This window comes from Amblyomma mixtum, chromosome 9 (assembly GCF_055824585.1).
Source record: "Amblyomma mixtum isolate Tamu chromosome 9, ASM5582458v1, whole genome shotgun sequence".
NCBI lineage: Eukaryota > Metazoa > Arthropoda > Arachnida > Ixodida > Ixodidae > Amblyomma > Amblyomma mixtum.
The window spans coordinates 7737524-7756945 of NC_143020.1; the positions used below are offsets into that span (position 1 = coordinate 7737524).

Genomic DNA, 19422 nt, shown 5'->3' on the forward strand with positions numbered 1-19422 from the left:
AAGAGCACGTGACAGTGCCTAACCAGTGCCACTAGCCCTAGCAGTCTATCAAGCTCTGTTCTGCATTCCCTCGCTGATTCCCTTCGTTATTTAACGTATGATATCAACGCATTATTTCTCATTGTTAAAAGCCTTGCCTCACTTTAATGCAGCCGGAGAAAATAAGACCACTTGTCCCAAATTCAAACATTCAAGCAACAGGCAAAGATTTTCTATTACTAGTATTTGACTAGCACCTAACACTTTAACAAACCTAGAAGTCCTAAAAGTTTTTCCGCAAAGATGTTCAGTGTCTTCTGCATTTCAAAACCAACTGCAATGTTTGCCAAGCTGTTGCGGTTGTAGAAACAGAAGACAGATTCATTGTAGACAAAACAGTCTTTTTTCTCATGAATATTATATTTTTGTTTGAAGGAGCAGGTTTTTCTCGTTTATCTTGCTATCACTATTAATACATCTGCAGTTTGTCGAAGCCAGAGCTCTATTACGAAATTCTAGCGTGTGGAACGCAGTTTATTTCCCTTCGACGCACACCCGTGTTCCAAATATTTTTTCGTGTACATTCAGAGCCTCTTCTTTTTTCAGGCTGTGCAGTGCAAGAAATTTTAAAACATCAACGGCGTTGTTACGAACTCATCAGCGATGTCCGATTACCCTCTAAAGGACTCTTTGTAAACGTTTGTTGTTGTGCAGAGGCTCGTCTCCCGAATACTTCCCTGATCTGCACTATGGGCGATCACCTCAGCACGGGCAACACCGAGCTTCCGCCAGACGGTGTCTGCACCATTATTTTCTACGACTCACTGTACAAGCCAGGCGGAAGCACACTGAGCGAGCCCTTCAAAACAAACTTCCAGCGATTCCTTGACGCCATTGGTGCACATAAGGTCACTCAATTCGGGATCGGCTTCGACTATAGGTGAGTTTCGTGGCTGGCGCGCTGCGGTTATCTTTTTATCAACGCACTATGCAACACCCCCCCCCCCCCCCCCCCCCCCCCCCCCCCCCCCCCCCCCCCCCAGTGTCGAAACACTTAGCGCCTTACTGTCTTGATAACTTTAATGGAGCGCCGCTTCAGAAAGAATACATTAAGAAGGGGCGTCATATGACCGCGCTGCTAAAACCTTGTCTTGTTAAAAAGACATCTGACCCGAAAGACGCGGGTTCGATCCCGGCCGCAGCGATCGGATTTCGATGGAGGCGAAATTCTAGAAGCCCTTGTACTGTGCGATGTCATTACACTTTAAAGAACCTCAGGTGTTCTAAAATTCCGGAGTCCTTCACTACGGCGTCTCTGATAGCCTCAGTCGCTTTGGAACGTTAAACCCTATTAACCATAAGCCAAAGCATAATAAGACATGATGGGCAGAAATAAGTGAAGGCGAATGGGCTCAGCGTATCAAAACAGAAAATTACTGAGGGCAATCTGCCGAAGTTTGCTGCGAATGAGGGGTTCCGGAAAAAAAATCATTACCAGGAAAAATTTCCCAAGAAAAAACGCCCCCGGGAAAAATGCTCCCATTTGCGAACTGGGAGAAAATGTCCCCAGATGGTTGCCATGAAACGCCTCATAACACGCAGTAATTTGAGCATCGGCCTAACATGTGGGCAATGCCACTAGTGGGCTCTTACCTCGTGAGGCGGATTTAAGTTGTTTAACGGTGGAACTATTCACTGGCCCTGAACACAGCGGTATGGTCAACACAACGCAAGTGATGGTGTGGATTATTGCTCAAGGCTGGGAAAAACACTGGATGAGAACGGCGTCTTGATATACAAGAAAAATATAAGCTAAATACGTTTAATGCTGCACGTCTCATTTATAGCTTAATGATAGCGTGAAACAAACACTGCGCATGGCCTCTACGCAATCATCGAGCTATCACATGCGCCCAATCCAATATTTAGGAGGCGGTAGCTCAGTGTCTACACACTGCACCAGCAGAAAGCAGCTTCCCGCCTGCAGCGGCGATTGCAAGGTAAGTGTACGGTTTAGCAGATGTGGTGTAAGGCCATGCAGAGCGCTAAAAGTGCGGTAAATTTAAACGCTGCGGTATTTTTTTTTTCCGAGAATGAAGTCTGCATGACCACGGTGTGGTCTGGCACTGCAAAATACTTCACGCCTACATCTATTCTCCAATTCAAGGAACAGTACAATATACAGGGCAATTTGTTGTCAAGTTGTTCCGGAAGAATTATTCTTTGCGTAACTTTTCACTTGGGGACATTTTTTTGCTAGAGGGCGCTTCCTAGGGGGAATGCAAATGTTGGAACTATGGAATGCAAATGTTGTGTAATGTAATTCCAAGACTGTTAAATAATCTTAATAAAGGCCATACAATGCATGAACATATTAGAAACCTTGACGTCTTGTAGAGTTGATTTTATTTATGATATATGAATTCTGATGAATGCAGTTGATGTGTACATGTGTGTGTGAAAGTGGTGTGTATTATGTCGACATTTTTTTACACGGCAATGGAAAATTGCCACTCTCTGGTTTGCCAAATTTGCATGTTATTACAGTATTTATAGAGTTGTCATGTGTTTTGATAATAATTGTTATCTAATTACTCTAATGGCTTTACAAAATATGTAATTTCCTAATGTTTCGCGCATGTACTGTGTCTGCCCTCGTCCATATGTAACGGGGGGTGCGAGCTTGTGAAGCTGCCCGTAAGGCAGCTTTTTAGAGCGCAGCTCTTTGGCGTCCGTTCCTGGGTTTCGCGTCGTCGTCGGCCTCGTAACCAGCTCCGCCCCCCTTTCATCCCTCCAGCGCTAGCAGCGACCGACTGATAACGACCGACTGATACCGCTGGATGCCGCTGACGCCGCTAGAGAGTCAAGATAACGTGACTGCATAGAACACCGTCGCCGCCATGCAGAAAGAGGAGGAAAGGGTCCCCCCCGCCTCCTGTTCTTGTGTGGCGGATAGGGTGCTCTTCAGTTGCCGACGCGCCGGTTATTTCACGTAGGCCCCGGCACGTAGACGAATACGTGACCACCTTCCCACGGCTAGACCTGGTTCTTAGCGCTGCGGGAGCGAGGGTATCATATTGTTTGTGTCGGCATCGGCGGCGTTGTCCCTGAAACCAACTCTGCAGCTGGGGTTGACTCACTATCGAAAAGGTGAAACAGCTTATTTGCTGCGCTCCAATTTCGCATTAGGAAGTAACGTAATCGTCGGTAATTTTTTTTCTCTCGCCCCCTCATGTCCTTTCAGTACGTGAAATAAATGAAATGAAATCTTCCTCGGGCACCTTTTTTATGGGGACGTTTTTTCCTACACCCGCGAGTGTTGGCGGCCGCTTGGCGCTTGCTGTGTACACGTTGGCTTGTTGTGCGCACCTGTGTGCACCTTGGCCACTGTGCGCGTGTTAAGAAAAATGCTGTTGGAAGATATCTTTCAGGTCTGTCTTTCAAGGGTGATCTGCTAAAGAAGATTTCCGAAAACAATTGGCGGTTATAAAGTATTCTCATATATATGAAGCTTTACACGGATATTTGATGTTTTGTAAAAACTAACACAGTATTCCAGTGACGTCACGCCTTATGGCGAAATTGTCCACGTGTTAGCAATTTCTAAGCGTGGTACAAAACGATGTTAGTCAATTCCAATTGTAAACTTGCATGAAAAAAGTGCTGATTTACAACAAACTAGAAAAGAACTCAGAAAACGATTTACAAGGAATTTTAATCGCGATTCATTGCTTCTATGAGACACAGTTCAGATCTTCCCCGTTATATATATATATATATATATATATATATATATATATATATATATATATATATATATATATATATATATGCGTGAAATTCAGAAACGCTCCATTTAGGTAAATACTTTTTGCTAGTCGACTTTTCAGACAGAGCCTGTCCTTTTTTGAAGACTTGACAGTTTCAGGCTGTCTGAAACGTCGATTAGCAATACATGTTTACCTAAATGAAGCCTTTCTGAATTTCGCATTTTACCTCTAGCAAGCAAGTGCTTTTATTTTTTGTGCTATATATATCTAATAAGTTGTGGAAGTCACATTAAAATACTTAACAGATTTATTCAACGTTTCGACCAGGGACTGGTCTTTTTGGTCTTTAAAAACACCAGTCCCTGGTCGAAACGTTGAATAAATCTGTTAAGTTTTTTTGTTTGTTTCTTTATTGTGCTTAAGACGGTACAGAAGTAGTGCAAAGGGGCAGAGGCAAAAGACGATAGCAATGAACACCTGACTGGGCCAATGTCCCTACATAACTTGCAGCACAAACAGCACACACCTAGGAATGACTGCAAATAAAGCAAACTTGCACCTGAACAGAGGCAATCTGTCGACTACAGAGCAAATTAAAAAGAGCAGGATTGAAGCCAGCACTAAGTAGTCAAATTATACAATTGTGTAAACTAAGCACAAAATCAATTGACAGAATAAGTTGAATAATAAAATACAGAACCAATCAGTGGGCATGGACTCACGAAGTGGAAAATAATAAAATCACAGGACAACACTTTATTATGGTATGCTATTCGCAAGCAGCGTCATTGACCAAATCCTGTAGATATGCTTACAAGTTATACAGAAAATAAATTTTCCCCTTTTTCCTGAAGGAAATCAGGGAAGAACTAGAATTAATGATTTCGATTAAAGGCGGGAAAAGACTCAAGCAGTTAGGAATTTTCCAGTTGAGCAGTTGCATACCATAATTCGTTCTACTGAAAGGTTTACAAAAAGAGTGGTGTCTGAAAGCGTAATAAGGTAAACTCTTATTGTAAGTAGAAAAGAAAAGTTCGCCATTTGCTTTCACCTCTAGATAGATAGCTTCGGAAAGCCGCTGGTAATACAAGGCTTCAAGTTTCAATATGCCATCTCTTACAAAAATTCAGGGGCACTTTGGCTGTCTAAAGTGCGTAGAGGCGAAAGCGTTTTCCGCACTACTTTGACTGCTTCTGTGGCACTGGTGGCGTCACATGTAATTGAGTACTAATTACTAAGTGATGACAAAGCACTGAGTAATGGTTAATTACTGATTAATGCCAGAATACTAATTAACTGCTAATTAATGACGCTTAAGCTTCGCCTTTAGGAGTGGAACGCCACAGCGTGTTGTAGCGCTGCCACGGAACGCCACTACCCGTTCGGCGTGATGCCTTGCCGTTTGAACGCAACGCTTTTTGAGGAAAGGAAATGGCGCAGTAATTCTCTGTCATATCGGTGGACACCTGAACCGCACCGTAGAGGAACGGAGGAAGTGGGAGTGAAAGAAGAAAGACAAAGATGGCCCGTAATGAAGAAAATGAAAATTGTATTGGAGGAAAGAAAATTACGCAGTAACTGTCTCACATATCTCGGTGGACACCCGTCAAAATTCAGGGGGGTGGGGGGGGGTGCACTTTTTTTACCTAAAGTGTGGTCACTGATGTGTGGTTAAGATGTTAAGCTTCGCCTCTAAGAGTGGAACGCGACAGCGTCTTGCAACGCTGCCAGGGAGTCCATAGAACGCCATCGCCCATTCGGTTCTACGCCTCGCTCGACGGTAAATTGGTTCTTGAGGAAAGGAAATGTATCTGTCTCTCATATCTCAGTGGACACCTAAACTTCGCCGTAACGGGAAGGGAGGAAAATGGGAGTGAACGAAGACACCGTATTCACTAGACGCACCTTTGTTCATTCCAAACAATGGACGCTACATGGCGGTTCAAGCAAGCGGACGCGCGTCGCATCGGTTCCGCACATTTTGAGCAAATTCCACCGGACCAAATCATTCTCGCCACCGGATTTTATTCGGAACGGAAAGATATCAAGTGCTGGATCCCCAGGATAGAAATTTCAAGAGGTAGGACCAGTTTTCGGCTTTCTACCGGACTTGAAAGTTATACAGCGGGCGCCGGCCCGCTAACCCTAACGGGCCACCCAGCTCGACATCGTGAGAGCATGGGCCGCTAACCTTGTCGACGACGCCGACGCCTAGCATCGACGCCGTTTCAAAGACGGACCATATGGCGGGGCCCAGCCAAGACAACGATGTGCCAGCACAATCGTCAAACGTCCTTCTCAACGAATTCCAAGTGATGGATGAAGACGACTTCGGAGACGCCGACTTGGGAAGTGAGGACGAGATCCCGTCCGACTCCTCGTCGAAGCCAGCCGGGTACAACAACGATGCCAGCTGGGAGCTTGTACAATCCAAGCGCCAGAGAAAACTTCAAAGGCGAAAGGAACGCAAAGGCACGGGAACCGGCCCGGACGCCAATCCTCAAGACGGAAAATTACCGGGTGATGCGACCGGCTGCAACAAGTATGGATCAAGGGAGCAGAGCAGGCCTAGGCGAAGAATGCCGCCACTCCCCAGAAGCGACTACAAGATCATTATTCGACCCAAGAAAGGACTCATGGTGAAGTCCCTCACCACCCACCAAGTAGCGCGCGCAATTGTCATGGCGTGCGGCCAGCAATGTAAGGACGAGGACCTACTTGTAAGGCTTCGCACCGGATCCAATATCATTATCGTTAGCACTCCGCACGAGCAAACGGCTCAGCTAGTGCGGCACATTACCCGCCTCAAATTCGACGGAAAGCCTTATGATGTAAACGCTTACGTGGCAGCACCGGAAGACGTCCTGCGCGGCGTGATCCACGGTGTAGAGCCAGGTACCCCTCCCGAAGAACTTAAAGCACACCTACGGGTCAGAACTCAAGGAGTGACCATACTTCAGGCAAGGATGCTCGGAAAATCCAAGACGGCAGTGCTCACGTTCGACGGCCCAGTCTTGCCGAAATTCGTCATTTATTACGGAGGTGAAGTACCATGCTACCAGTACCGCCCCACTAGGCAAGTGTGTTACGTCTGCTTCCAGCAAGGACACCGTTCCGACGTGTGCCCCACACCGAACATTATTGTGTGCGGACTGTGTGGAGTTTCAAACCCGCCCGCCGACCACGAGTGCACGCCCAAGTGCATAATCTGTGGCGAGGCACACCGGACCGGATCCAAGGAGTGCCGAGAGAGATTGAAAAAAGCCAGGCCAAAACCCACAGGAGAAAGAGGACGCAGCGACCAACGCGGGCGACAACCCAAGCGATGGCTCAGCTCAGAGGGAGAGACATCGAGGAGCCGATCGAGGTCCAACTCCTTCCCGCCTCTACCACCAGCCGGCCCACAGGAGGGGGAGAAGCAAGAGAAAAAGAAAAAGAAGAAGGTTTCCCAGACAAGCGGCAGCAAGGTGAGCTGGGCTTCTACCACTGCTTCGCACTCGGTAGGAAAGGGTAGTAACATAGACAACACAAACAACAAAGACAGTCGCGTCACAGAACCGAAGGACGCGAACAGCGATGCGCTCAGACGCGAGCTAGAACTCGCTCGAATCAAACAAAACGAGCTCGAACGCAAAGTTGAGGAACTCACAAAAACACTAAAGGACCAACAGCGGGAACTCGACACGACTAGAGCCCTTCCAAAACAACAACCACAGGCATCGAATGAAGGAGACCTTGAAACACGAATGCAACAGATGATGCAGCAGATGATGCAGGATATCATGCAGCAAATCCAATCGCAAATGCAACAGATGCAAGTACAATTCCAAGGGCAGATCGCAGAGATCAGAAGCGCTTTTCGAAAACAAAAACATACCGAAAACATTAGGGAAAAAGCGTACAACCGTCCAGCGCTAACAGCTTTCGCAAGCGAACAAGGCAACAGCAGTGACGCGTAAACATGATCAATACGTATCGGCAAGAACAAGAACACTTAGATATTTGGCAATGGAACTGCAGAGGCTACCGCAAAAAGCAGGCCCTTTTAAAACAATATATAAACACACAACTGACACCTCCTGATGTAATTGCGCTCCAAGAGACTGGAATCAAGCCGACCTTACAAGGGTACGAGGTTTACGAGAGTCAAAACGAAGGTAAAGCGGCCGTCCTAGTCAGCAAAACCATTACCGCCATCAGGCACGATACCATCGCCGACACCGACATCGAGCACGCGCTTGTTGAAATTATTCCGAAAAAGCGACAGGGAAGCAGCACGTTCTTACTTAACGTGTACAGCCCGCCGAGACAAAGAAAAACCAAACTCTTCGAACTGTTCTATGGAGCGCACAAGCTGGCCAAAAAAAATGCACTCATCATCGTAGGAGATTTCAACGCCATGGACAGGAGTTGGGGATACCAGAAACAAGACATCAAGGGAAGAACATTAGTGGAAGTAGCGGAGTACTTTGGCTGCAGTCTAATCACAGATCCTGCGACCCCCACGAGAATCGGAAATAGCGTGAGCACGGACACATGCCCGGACCTCACCTTCGTAAGGAAGAGCAGGGAGTCACAGTGGGAAAACATGATGGAAAATCTAGGCAGCGATCACTTTATCCTCCGGACACGAATAGCATCCGACACCATAAGACGCCAGATTGGACAGGCGAAAATCACTGACTGGAACGCGTTTCGCGGGGCTTGCAACAAATCTGAAGGCGGTATCCAATCACTGGAGGAATGGAGCGGCATGCTGAGAGAAACGCGACAACGATGCACAAAAAGTCTAAGGAGAACGACAGCAACGCCTGAAGTAGACGCCCACCTCCTCAGACTATGGGAAGCGAGACGCAGTCTCACCAAAAGATGGCGGAAGCAAAAACACAACAGGAAACTAAAACTAAAGATAGCAGAAATTACGGCAAAGGCGGAAGAATATGCGATGCAACTCGCGAAACAAAATTGGGAACAACTCAGCGACTCGCTTAGGGGAACTCTAGGCACGGCCAGAACCTGGAATCTCTTAAGAGCACTAATCGATCCGACCAAAATAAAATCAGAAAACAATAAAGCCATCCACAGGTTCATCCACTCCTTCGAGGGATCAGACATCACCCTACTGGAGAAGGCACGAGAAAAATGTTTCGGCGATCACAACCCCCCGCGATACCAAGGAACGTATCGAGGAGCCGAAAACGAGAAACTCGACCGCCCCATAACTGTGGAAGAGGTTTACGCGGCCATAAGAAACACCACCAGAAACACGGCAGCCGGAGCGGACAGAATCGACAACGCCCTAATCCGCAACCTGAGCGACGACCTCATACAAGAGCTCGTCAGCTTTCTTAACAAACATTGGGAGGCGGAGACGGTTCCCGAAGATTGGAAACACGCCGAAGTAATAATGATACCTAAACCTGGTAAAAAGCTACAAATTGAAAACCTCAGGCCCATATCACTCACGTCGTGCCTTGGCAAACTTTACGAACGGGTGGTAACTTTAAGACTGCAAAATTACATGGAAGACAACGACTGTGTACCACATACCATGTTCGGCTTCAGAGCGAAGCTCTCGACGCAGGACGTTCTCCTCCAAATACAAGAAGATGTCCTGCGAAACGTACCTCGGACGGGAGAAAATGTCATAATGGCCCTGGACATCAAAGGGGCATTCGATAACGTCAGCCACGAAGCGATCCTTACGGGCCTAGACAAGCTGGATTGCGGGCGCAGAATCCACGGCTTCGTCAAAGCCTTCCTGTCCGACAGAACTGCCACCATCGGCATAGGAGACCTTCGATCGGACAAAATTCGCACTCCAAATAAGGGAACACCCCAAGGGTCAGTTATCTCCCCCTTACTTTTCAACATAGCTATGATAGGCCTAGCTCGAAAACTAGAGAACATCGAAGGCATCAGGCATGCAATGTATGCTGACGATATAACAGTCTGGACAAACACGGGTTGTCTCGGAGAGAAGGAAGAAAGGCTACAGCAAGCGGCCTCTTGTGTAGAGCAATACCTCGCAGAAAGAGGACTCGCATGCTCGACCGAGAAATCGGAACTGCTGAGAGTCTGGAGAGGCAAGCAAAACCGGACCGTCCCAACCAACGAGGACCTAAAACTCAACGTCTACCTTGACGGGACACCCATACCCGAAAAGACAACAATAAGAATTTTAGGCATGTGGGTTCAATCCAACCAGCGCAGTACTCACACTTTTACCCTGCTCAAAGCAACAACACTACAAGTCTCACGCATGATCACCCGCATTACCAACAGGCGACATGGCATGCGTGAAGAGGACACACTCAAACTAGTCAGAAGCCTTGTAGTTAGTAGAATCACGTACAGCCTACCCTACCAGTGCCTCAACAAAAACGAAATACAACAAGCGGATGCCCTGCTACGCAAAGCGTATAAGACAGCGCTCCGACGTCCGCGCAACACGTCAACCGAAAAACTCATGGCCCTGGGATTACATAACACCTTTGAGGAGCTACGAGAGGCGCAGCTTGAGTCGCAAAAACTCAGGCTGTTGCAGACAACGACTGGAAGAGCGCTCCTGCAGAGGCTCGGATACCGCGAGCAGATGCGAGAAATGACGAGGACGGCAACGATCCCCGACGAGTTTCGCAAGACCCTCAAGGTAGCGCCAATACCAAAAAACATGGATCCCAACCTCCATCGAGGCAGAAGAGAAGCGAGGGCCGACTTCATCGAAAGAACATACGCTCCTCAAGCCACGACCGTGTATGCAGACGCGTCTTGGAGAGGAGGAGACACCAAAATCGCTGTGGCGGCGGTGGTCGATTCGTCTTTACGCGAAATGACCAGCGCGTCTCTCCGAGGCTGCACAGCTGCAGAGTCCGAGGAAGTAGCCGTTGCTCTAGCGGTGGCGGAGGGCTATAGAACCGGGCGGTCGCTAACAATACTCACCGACTCTCAAACAGCCTGCCGAAATTACATGAATGGCAGGATAGGTCGTCACGCGCTCCGTATACTCCTCGCAGCGAGCGACAGAATTAAAAACCAGGAAGAACAAAGCGACAAGATCCCACACAAAATTGTGTGGGTACCGGGGCACACGGGGGTGGCAGGGAACCAAGAGGCCGACAGGATAGCTCGAGGATACATTACTTTCCGAGCATCCGATGAGCCCGCGGAACTCGCGCCAGCACCCAGGGATTACTCGGCCATACTACAAAACTACAGAGGCAGAAGATTGCGGTATCCCCCACCGCACAAATCTCTCAGCAGAGAGGAAGCTGTCACTTGGAGACAATTACAAACAGGCTCTTTCCCAAACCTACATATACTAAACAAAATGCACCCTACCATATACGCGGACAAATGTCCCTGGTGCGACGGAAAACCTACTCTCTATCACATCACATGGGCCTGCCAAAAGATAGACGTGGTCCCCAAAATACAAAACCCGAGTGCGGAGCAGTGGGAGACTCTGCTGTCCAGCGACCGCTGTGAAGACCAAGAAGGTCTGGTACAGCGAGCTCAACGGGCGGCAGTGGCCAGCGGAGCCCTGGACTGAGGGCAACCGACCACTGATTAGAGGCGGACGGCTTCGACAGAGAAGACTCCTGGGGGTAAAATCAAGGAGAAACGTCTCTGAAGATGCTCCCAAACCGCAGGAAAAAGGACTAGAGTAAAATAAAGTTTTTCCTTCCTTCCTTCCTTCCAAACAATCGAGCTGGCATGGCTGAATGGATAGCATGCTCGTCTCGCACTCCGAACACCGGGGTTCGATTCCCGAGCTCGACCAATTTACTAGGTTTTATTTATTTATATGGCCTGACTAGAGAAATTAATTAGGCTAATTGGGTAATTAACCAATTAACTAAGCTCAGTCCCACTTGGAGCATCACTATATGGTCCCTTCAATTGGTTGCATGGTTACTAGCCAAAGTACAATGGGCCCCGTTTGAAATTGGCGCACTGTGACGTCACGACCTTTTCGACCAACTGAAAAGCGTGACATTCTCTGTCGACAACTGCTGCTTACAACGATGGGACATTAAAGGCTTTCGCCTTAAAAAATTCAGTCACGTGTTGATAAGACGATAGGCCATGAATAAATCATAAACCTTTTTTGCATCAGATATAAGGTTATGTGACTTCCCAACTTATATTTTTAATCAGTTGCCTTTAAGATGTTGTTATCCCTTATATATTTATATGTATATATTTATATATATATATATATATATATATATATATATATATATATATATATATATATATATATATATATATATATATATATATATATATATATATATATATATATATATATATATAGTTGGTTGGTTTATGGGGTTTAACGTCCCAACGCGACTAATCTTTCCACTAAGCGACTAATCACCTGAATCTTTTTTTCCACGTCGCGACCATCCGCTGAAAGTTAAACGCATATCATGCCACACTTCTTCGTTTGCTAACTTTTTCATACCACGTACTATAGTCGACTGGAATAATCTACCATCACACATCGCTTCTGAACGGGATCTTAATAAGTTTCAGGAACTTATTACCCAAATGTCTGTTTAGCTTTACTAATTGATTTTACCACTTGCTGCATTCAGCTTTTTTGTTATTTTGGTTTGTTCCTGCGGTTGTTATGCCTCTAAAACACTCTCTGTTCTTTTTTTCGTGTAAATTACAATGTATACTACAGGTTTTTGTTTATTTCTTTTGTTTTCTACATGTGCTTTCTGTTCCTATGTATTGCACCTTGGCGCTTGCTCAATCTTATTTTGCGTTGTGTGTCATTGCTCCCCCCTGTGTAATACCCTCGATTGAGGGCCTTTAGGGGTTTATTGAATAAATTGTAGTGTAGCAGCCGCGCTCGCTCACTGCGGGGAGCTGTGTGAGTGAAATACGACGACGATTCACAGGCGTGAAGCTCGCTCGCAGCCCTAACGTTTACCTGGACCTTTGCTGGACGTTGGAAGTCGACCAAGGTACTGCTGAGCCACAATCCCCTGTTACATTTGGTGGAGGCAACTGTCCCTCCTACCTGTGTCTGGCGACTCTGCGCCATCCCTTGATCCCACATTTCGACGCGCCATCCAAGAGCAGGTCGCCGACGCTTTGCCCTCCAGCCCTCGGCTCCCACCTGTGTCTGCCCCTCTCACATATGCCGAGGTTGCCGCCCGACCACGACGCCACGACTCCTATGTTTCCCATCCACCTGTCGCGCCGCTGCCACCTCCGCCGGCACCTATTCGTCGTCGTCTGCCACCTCGCCGCGCCGTCATGAACCCATGGCGCACACACGACAACCGCCCCATATGTTATGCCTGTGGCTTGCCGAGCCACGTCGCACGGCTTTGTCGCCAACACGAGCCGAGTTTCCGAGACGGGGCAGGCCCATACCGCTACGACCCTATGCCTCCTTCACCACCCGTTTCCTCCGGCACCCCTGCGGTCTCGTTCCCTGTTGACCGCTCTTCCTACTGTTCACGCCGGTCGCCCTCTCCGCGTCACCGATCTCTCTCTCCCATGCGCCGACGCTCACCTTCCCGTTCAGAGGAAAACTAACAGCCGCAGTTACGGAGGCAAGAACTGCGATTCTATCGAACTCTCCAAGTCCTCCGTCGTCACCCGCAAATGTTATTCAAGTGTTTATTGATGGTGTCGCCGTTCTTGCCCTTGTAGACACAGGCGCTGCTGTATCCGTTATTAGCGCCGCCCTTTGCCAAAGACTCCGTAAAGTGACGACGCCTGTTTCGAACTTTTGCCTCCGCACTGCAAGCTCGCACCGCATTCACCCTCTAGCGTCATGCACAGCTCGCGTTATTATCCGGGATGTTGTGTATATCGCCGAGTTTTTCGTGCTGTCCCGCTGTTCTCACGATGTCATTCTGGGCTATGAATTTCTAACCTTTCATCATGCGATCATCGACTGTGCCCGTGCCAGCATTGAACTGTCTCCGCTCTGTGCCACCCAGCCGTGCGACACCTCTCCCCGACCTAGTAAAATGCTGGTTGCAAAAGACACTGACATCCCTGCCTTCTCTGCCGCCCTGGTTCCCCTCTCTTGCTTCTGCGTCCCCGATTCGACTGTTCTCTACTCCGACTGTTGCTGCTGCCCGTCGCCACTGTTTCCTCCTTCCGTTCGCTCTTCTCACTATCTGCGATGGCCACAGCGCAATTTACGTTACGAACCCCTTTTCTTGCCCGTCAACGCTTCTCCGTGGCGAATGCCTGGGACATGTCGAATCGGTCGACCATGCTATCCCATACTCCGTCTCCGAAGAACCTGCCCCTGTCCAAATAGATGCCATTGATTCGTATCCTGCTGCGCCAAACCAAGACACCGTTTCTGTTTTTTCCCGATCTATCGATGCCACCCTTTCGCCACACCAACGTGCAAAGCTCGTGGAGTTACTTGAACGTTTCCGCCCGTAATTCGACTTCCCACACACCTCTCTTGGCCGCACATCCGTCGTCACACACAGCATCGACACCGGCACGCATGCCCCTCTGCGCCAGCGCCCATATCGCGTGTCGGCCCCTGAGCGCACCGTCATTACCAAAGAAGTGAACGACATGCTTCAGCGCGGTGTCATCCAGCCTTCTCAAAGCCCCTGGGCCTCCCCCGCTGTTCTTGTGAGGAAGAAAGACGGATCCATCCGTTTTTGCGTTGATTACCGTCGCCTCAACAAGATTACGCGAAAGGATGTGTATCCACTTCCCCGTATTGATGATGCCCTCGACTGTCTGCAAGGCGCGGAATTCTTTTTTTCACTGGACCTCCGCTCCGGATACTGGCAGGTGCCCATGGATGCTGCTGACCGGCCAAAGACGGCCTTTGTTACGCCCGATGGCCTCTACGAATTTAACGTCATGCCGTTCGGCTTGTGCAATGCGCCGGCCACATTCGAGCGCATGATGGACACAGTTATCAGCGGACTCAAGTGGCACACGTGCCTCTGTTACCTGGACGATATCGTAGTCTTTTCTCGAGACTTTTCGTCCCACCTGGTCCGCCTCGAGCGTGTCCTGCAATGTTTGACCGACGCCGGCTTGCAACTGAATTTGAAGAAGTGCTGCTTCGGAGCCCGGCGGCTTACCATCTTGGGCCACGTCGTCTCCAAAGAAGGCGTCCTTCCCGATCCTGCAAAACTGCGCGCAGTCGCCGAGTTCCCTCGACCCACATCCCTGAAAGAGCTGCGTAGCTTCATCGGGCTGTGTTCTTATTTTCGCCGCTTCGTGCGCAATTTCGCTTCCATCCTCTCTCCTCTGACCGATCTGCTTGCCGGCGACGCCAACCTCTCGTCTTGGACACCAGACTGTGATGCGGCATTCACCACGCTTCGCCGCCTGCTTGTCTCCCCGCCGATCCTCCGCCATTTCGACCCCAGCCTGCCCACTGAAATTCACACTGACTCCAGCGGCGTAGGCCTCGGAGCCGTTCTGGCACAGCGGAAGCCCAGCTTCGCCGACCATGTTGAAGCGTATGCCAGCCGCACTTTGACAAAGGCTGAGCGGAATTATTCCGTAACAGAAAAGGAATGCTTGGCAATAATTTGGGCTATTGGAAAGTTCCGACCTTACCTATACGGTCGCCCATTCTCTGTTGTTACCGACCACCATGCCCTTTGCTGGCTCTCGTCCCTCAAAGACCCCTCAGGACGTCTTGCTGGTTGGGCGTTGCGCTTACAAGAGGACGACATTGAAGTCATCTATCGATCTGGCCGTAAGCATTCTGATGCCGACGCACTATCGCGCTCCCCGCTACCTTGTGACTTCGACTCCACACCTTTCGCCACCACTGATGCCTCTTCTCTTGATATTGCCGACATGCTATTTGCACAACATCAGGACCCCTGGATCGCTTCCCTCCTCGCTCTCCTGTCTTCACCATCTCAGCGACCTGCGACCCGCATTCTCCGTCGACAATTCCGCCACTTTGCCATACGGGACGGCCTACTTTACCGCCGCAACTACCTTTCGGACGGGCGCAAATGGCTCCTTGTCATTCCTCGGCACCTCCGTTCCGACATATTCGCCTCTTTCCACGCCGACCCCCAGTGTGCTCACGCCGGTGTGGTGAAGACCTACACGCGCCTTCGACTCCGCTTCTACTGGCGGGGAATGTACCGTTTTGTCCGACAGTATGTTCGCTCCTGCCCGGAATGCCAGCGTCGTAAAACCTCTTCTCGCTGTTCCATTGCTCCGATGCAGCCTTTGCCTTGCCCCACGCGCCCATTCGACCGCGTTGGCATCGATCTCTACGGGCCCCTTCCCATCACTCCGGCTGGACACCGCTGGGTCATAGTGGCAGTCGATCACCTTACCCGTTACGTCGAAACCTCATACTTACCATCCGCGTCTGCAGACGACGTTGCGTCTTTCATCTTGCATCACCTCGTTCTACGCCATGGTTCCCCTAAGGAACTTCTGAGCGACCGCGGCCGTGTTTTCCTCTCAGACACAGTCGAAGCCCTGCTTCGCCAATGCCGCGTTGTTCACCGCTCTACAACGGCCTACCAACCTCAAACAAATGGCATTACTGAACGTTTCAATCGCACATTGAGCGACATGATCGCCATGTATGTTGCCTCTGACCACTCAAATTGGGACCGCATTCTCCCATTCGTGACATATGCTTACAACACTGCTACACAGAGCACAACTGGCTTCTCTCCCTTCTTTCTTCTTTACAGCCGCGAGCCTACCTGTACCCTGTTATACTGTGCTTCCGTATCGCCCTGATGCTTCCGAGTCCCTTACCCTTTCTCAAGCGGCGACCTATGCTGAGGATTGCCGCCAGCTTGCCCGATCTATTACAACGCAGGATCAGAACCGCCAGAAGCACCTTCGCGCCCCTACCAGTCCGCCTCCATCTTATACCCCAGACTCGCTCGTGTGGCTTTGGGTTCCCTCAACCAGTCCCGGTCTCTCCACGAAACTGATTTCAAAGTACCAAGGCCCGTACCGTGTCGTCTGCCAGACCTCTCCTGTTAACTACATCATTGAACCGCTTTCGCCGTCCCAAGATGCGCGCCGTCGCGGCCGTGAAACAGTGCACATCGACCGTCTCAAGCCTTACTAGGATCCGCCTACCGTGTGTGCTCCTTAAGTCGGCAGGATGCCTCCTTTTTCGCCGGGAGGTAATTGTAGTTTAGCAGGCGCGCTCGCTCACTGTGGGGAGCTGTGTGAGTGAAAGACGACGACGATTCAGAGGCGTGAAGCTCGCTCGCAGCCCTAACGTTTACCTGGACCTTTGCTGGACGTTGGAAGTCGACCAAGGTACTGTTGAGCCACAATCCCCTCTTACAAAATAAATAAATAAGGCTATGAGAGACGCCGTAGTGGAGGCCTCCGGAAATTTCGACCACCTGGGGTTCTTTAACGTGCACTGACATCGCATATATATATATATATACCGTGTTCTGCAACTTTATCGGCACCGGTTTGAAAAATTCTCCCGCCACAACCGTTGGCTCGTTTGTGGTGAAACTGCGCACAAAGCTTCCTTATTGTTGTCCGTTTTAAGGCATAGTAAGTATAAAAGTGGTACTTACTAGGTTTGGTCACACGAGATGCAAAACAAGAAGCACCCGTGTTGAGATCGAGCCGCCGTCATCGAATTTCTGCCGAAAGATACTTGTGGCGCCATCTGGCATCGCTGAAGGAAAGCGCCGCGACGGAAGCGCCGAGGCGAGCGCTGCAACGAGCGCGGCGGCTTGCTTTGAATGCTTGGTTTATGGTTTATTGGGGTTTAACGTCCCAAAGCAACTCAGGCTATGAGGGACGCCGTAGTGGAGGGCTCCGGAAATTTCGACCACCTGGGGTTCTTTAACGTGCACTGACATCGCACAGTACACGGGCCTCTGCTTTGAATGCGTCGTTCGGGCCATGTCGTCTGCTTAAGCGCGTGAAATATTTTTCGGCCAACGCATTTTGAAAACTATCGTAAACAAATTAAATGACTTGACGGTGATTTACCAATAAAAGATATGTTCTCCATTGTCTCGTCGTATTTCTGCCGTCTGCTTTCGCGGCGCTTTCCTTCAGCGATGCCAGATGACGCCACAAGTATCTTTCGGCAGAAATTCGATGACGGCGGCTCGATCTCAACACGGGTGCTTCTTGTTTCGCATCTCGCGTGACCAAACCTAGTAAGTACCACTTTTATACTTACTATGCCTTAAAACGGACAACAAAAAGGAAGCTTTGTGCGCGGTTTCACCACAAACGAGCCAACGGTTGTGGCGGGAGAATTTTTCAAACCTGTGCCGATAAAGTTGCAGAACACGGTATATATATATATATATATATATATATATATATATATATATATATATATATATATATATATATATATATATATATATATAGCGATGTATACGCTTCGTTAAAGGAAACATATTTATTCGACTCGACGTTTCGATCGGAAGGCCGATTTTCTTCAGGAGTGATTTTACTTTTTTAATGCATCCCCTTTTTTAGGGGTGGGCACAGAACAGGTAAGTGGGAAACACAAAGCACATAGCAGAAAAATACACGTAAAAATTATTAGAGGCAGTGCGACCCACACGAAAAAAAAAAGAAAAGGAGAGTGCGACGAATATGTACTCAGTAAGAAAATACAACGACCAGATACGGCCTCTGCTTTGTTAAGCACCACAGGCTTGCTTATTGAGAGGCGTGTCCAGCTCGGAGGTGCTTGGCAGGTGCGTGGCCGTGCAGTAACTTTCGTAGAAAAATGCAGGAACTTGTTCCTTCTCCTGGCCGGGAGGGCAGAGAAAAAAATAAAAAAAAAATTAAAAAAATAAAAAAGTTTGACCCTCCAACAGAGAGAGTAGGCAAGAGAAAAAAAAGAAAACGAGAAAGCGAAAAGAGCACAGAAGAAACCTCCTATATATATATACATCATGTTATATACCATACACACAAATGCCATACAAGATATAATGCGTAAGGCAAAAATTATCATATCAGCCAGGCCAGTCTATGCGAAATATCCAGGCCGCTACGAAAACATTATGTGAGAGAATAAACCTCGAAGAAGCCGTTCTGAGAGCGGCTGACAACCAAAGCCGAATACGAACCACCGGCAGTTGGAGTTACTCAAAGAAAAGAAAATAATTAACAAGTAAGGTCCACTATTCTCCTAACTGACGGACAGGTGCTTGAACAAAACAAGAATGTAGCGTACATCAACCAAAAACAGCACTCGACGTCGTACGTCAAATTTGTCGGCCGTCTGTCAGAATTTCAACAACACGCCTATACTATTGCCGTCACTTCGAAGCGGCGTGGGGACGACTTAGGATCTGTACTACGTACGCAGTTGCAGCGACATCTGTGTCCTACTTATAACAGGAGACGACATGTTGGTGGTGGTTGTAGCTGATGGCGCCGAGAGGAGACGCAGAAGTATCTCCAGTGTTAGCCTTGTTCCTCTCCAGCGTTTCTGCGTCGTCTTCTTTTTTTTATTTTTTCTTCGGCCAGGCTGCGGAGGAATACAATGGTTCTCGCTTCTGATCCCGCTACGAAGACGGAGTTGGAAAACCTTTGGAAGCGGCGCATCTATCATTACGGCCACGTCAACACACCAGCCTTTAATGTCAGCGTTACCGATATTGCGGACCTGATTATGAACGCATGGGTACGTTTCGCGTCTGGCATGCTCTTTCTG

At 48.8% G+C, this 19422-nt stretch overlaps 1 protein-coding gene across 1 annotated transcript in view; it reads left to right on the forward strand.

Moving 5' to 3' along the window:
* The window catches only part of LOC149328208 (uncharacterized), a 52593-nt gene that overhangs the window by 26451 nt on the left and 6720 nt on the right, over positions 1-19422 (forward strand). Inside the window, exons 4-5 of the mRNA XM_089558934.1 lie at positions 694-919; positions 19236-19392. Coding sequence (XP_089415060.1) covers positions 694-919; positions 19236-19392 — 383 coding nt within the window. The remainder of the gene's footprint in view (positions 1-693; positions 920-19235; positions 19393-19422) is intronic.